The following is a 1,222-nucleotide window of genomic DNA, read 5'->3' on the forward strand; positions in this document are numbered from 1 at the left end:
TATTGCCCCAGGTCTCGGTTGAAGGTTTTCCCTTGTTGTTTTCGAATGTGAATGGCTTCCCTTATCCAGCGTGAGGTTTTCCCAGAGTCTCTGGCTAGGATGGAACACTTTTTCCAGTTGATGTGGTGATTTTCACTGGCCACATGATCGCTGATGGCCGACTTGTGCATGTGGGAGGTGGTTTCTTTTCCTTTTTCTTTTGTGAAATAGGATGCACTATACTGTGTCCACCTCTTGTTTGTGTTCATTTTTCCTGGTACCAAATTTCCTGGCTGTTTCTCCAATGTAGCTTCTCTCGCAGTTCCCACAATCATGGAATCTGGTGCACTACCCCCGATTGGTCATCGATCGATCTTTTGTCTTTCGGGTGTACTAAGATGTTCTTAAGTTTCTTGCGTGGCCTGAATGCTGTGGAGATGTCGTATTTCTGGTAAATCCTTTGCAAGGCTTCAGAGATACCCTTTACACATGGGATGGTTACCAACTTTCTCCTGTGATTGGTTGGTTTGGTCTGTGATTTCGGTTTGGTCTGATTTTCCCTCCTTTTTCTGTTGGTTTTCTTGAAAGACCAGCCAGGGTATCCACATTTCCTGAGGGAGGACTGGATGTACTCTTCCTCTACCTTCAGGTCTGCCTCCTCGTTGACAATGCAGTGTTCTCTGTCCATGAGTGTGCGGATAACCCCTAATCTTTGGCGGAGTGAATGGTGTGATTGGAAGTTCAGGTACTGTCCCGTGTGTGTCTTTTTTCTGTAGACGACCATCTTAGTTGTGCCATCCGGTCTTTTGGTAATCTTGGTGTCCAGAAAAGGGATGGAGTTATCAACCTCTAGCTCATGAGTGAATTTGATGCTGCCTGTGTCATCAACTTGGTCCAAGTGTGCCTTAAGTGTGTCGACTGTGTCCGCTTTTACGATGGCAAGGATGTCATCCACATACCATTTCCAAACTCTAGGTTTGGTGTCGACATGAGCGGAGGCGATGGCTTCATCTTCCAGGTATTCCATGTAGATGTTTGCGATCTCTCAGATCGGCGTGCGCCAGCTACGTGGGAAGTCCTTCTCACAGCGCTCGATCTGAAGAAGCCTGCAGTACAGAATCGCTGATCCAGCTGGCGAAATTCTCATCAAGCAAAGGTAATTTCTACTGACTGTGATAAAACGAACGCTCATCCAGTTGATTTTCCAATCAGATGATTTTTTTTTTTCAGCATCTCGTTAACA

General features: G+C 46.0%; 1 protein-coding gene across 1 annotated transcript; it reads right to left on the reverse strand.

Moving 5' to 3' along the window:
* Positions 1–310: 310 nt before the first annotated feature.
* Positions 311–1,006, reverse strand: LOC140240635 (uncharacterized). The gene has a single exon (XM_072320389.1). The coding sequence runs from the start codon at positions 1,004–1,006 to the stop codon at positions 311–313; it is 696 nt and encodes a 231-aa protein (XP_072176490.1).
* Between the last annotated feature and the right edge of the window lie 216 nt (positions 1,007–1,222).

The sequence above is a fragment of the Diadema setosum genome, chromosome 17 (assembly GCF_964275005.1).
Source record: "Diadema setosum chromosome 17, eeDiaSeto1, whole genome shotgun sequence".
Taxonomy (NCBI): domain Eukaryota; kingdom Metazoa; phylum Echinodermata; class Echinoidea; order Diadematoida; family Diadematidae; genus Diadema; species Diadema setosum.

Excerpts from the sequence above, each read along its gene's own strand:
- LOC140240635 (XM_072320389.1), bottom strand. The coding sequence starts at position 1,006 with ATGGAATACCTGGAAGATGAAGCCATCGCCTCCGCTCATGTCGACACC.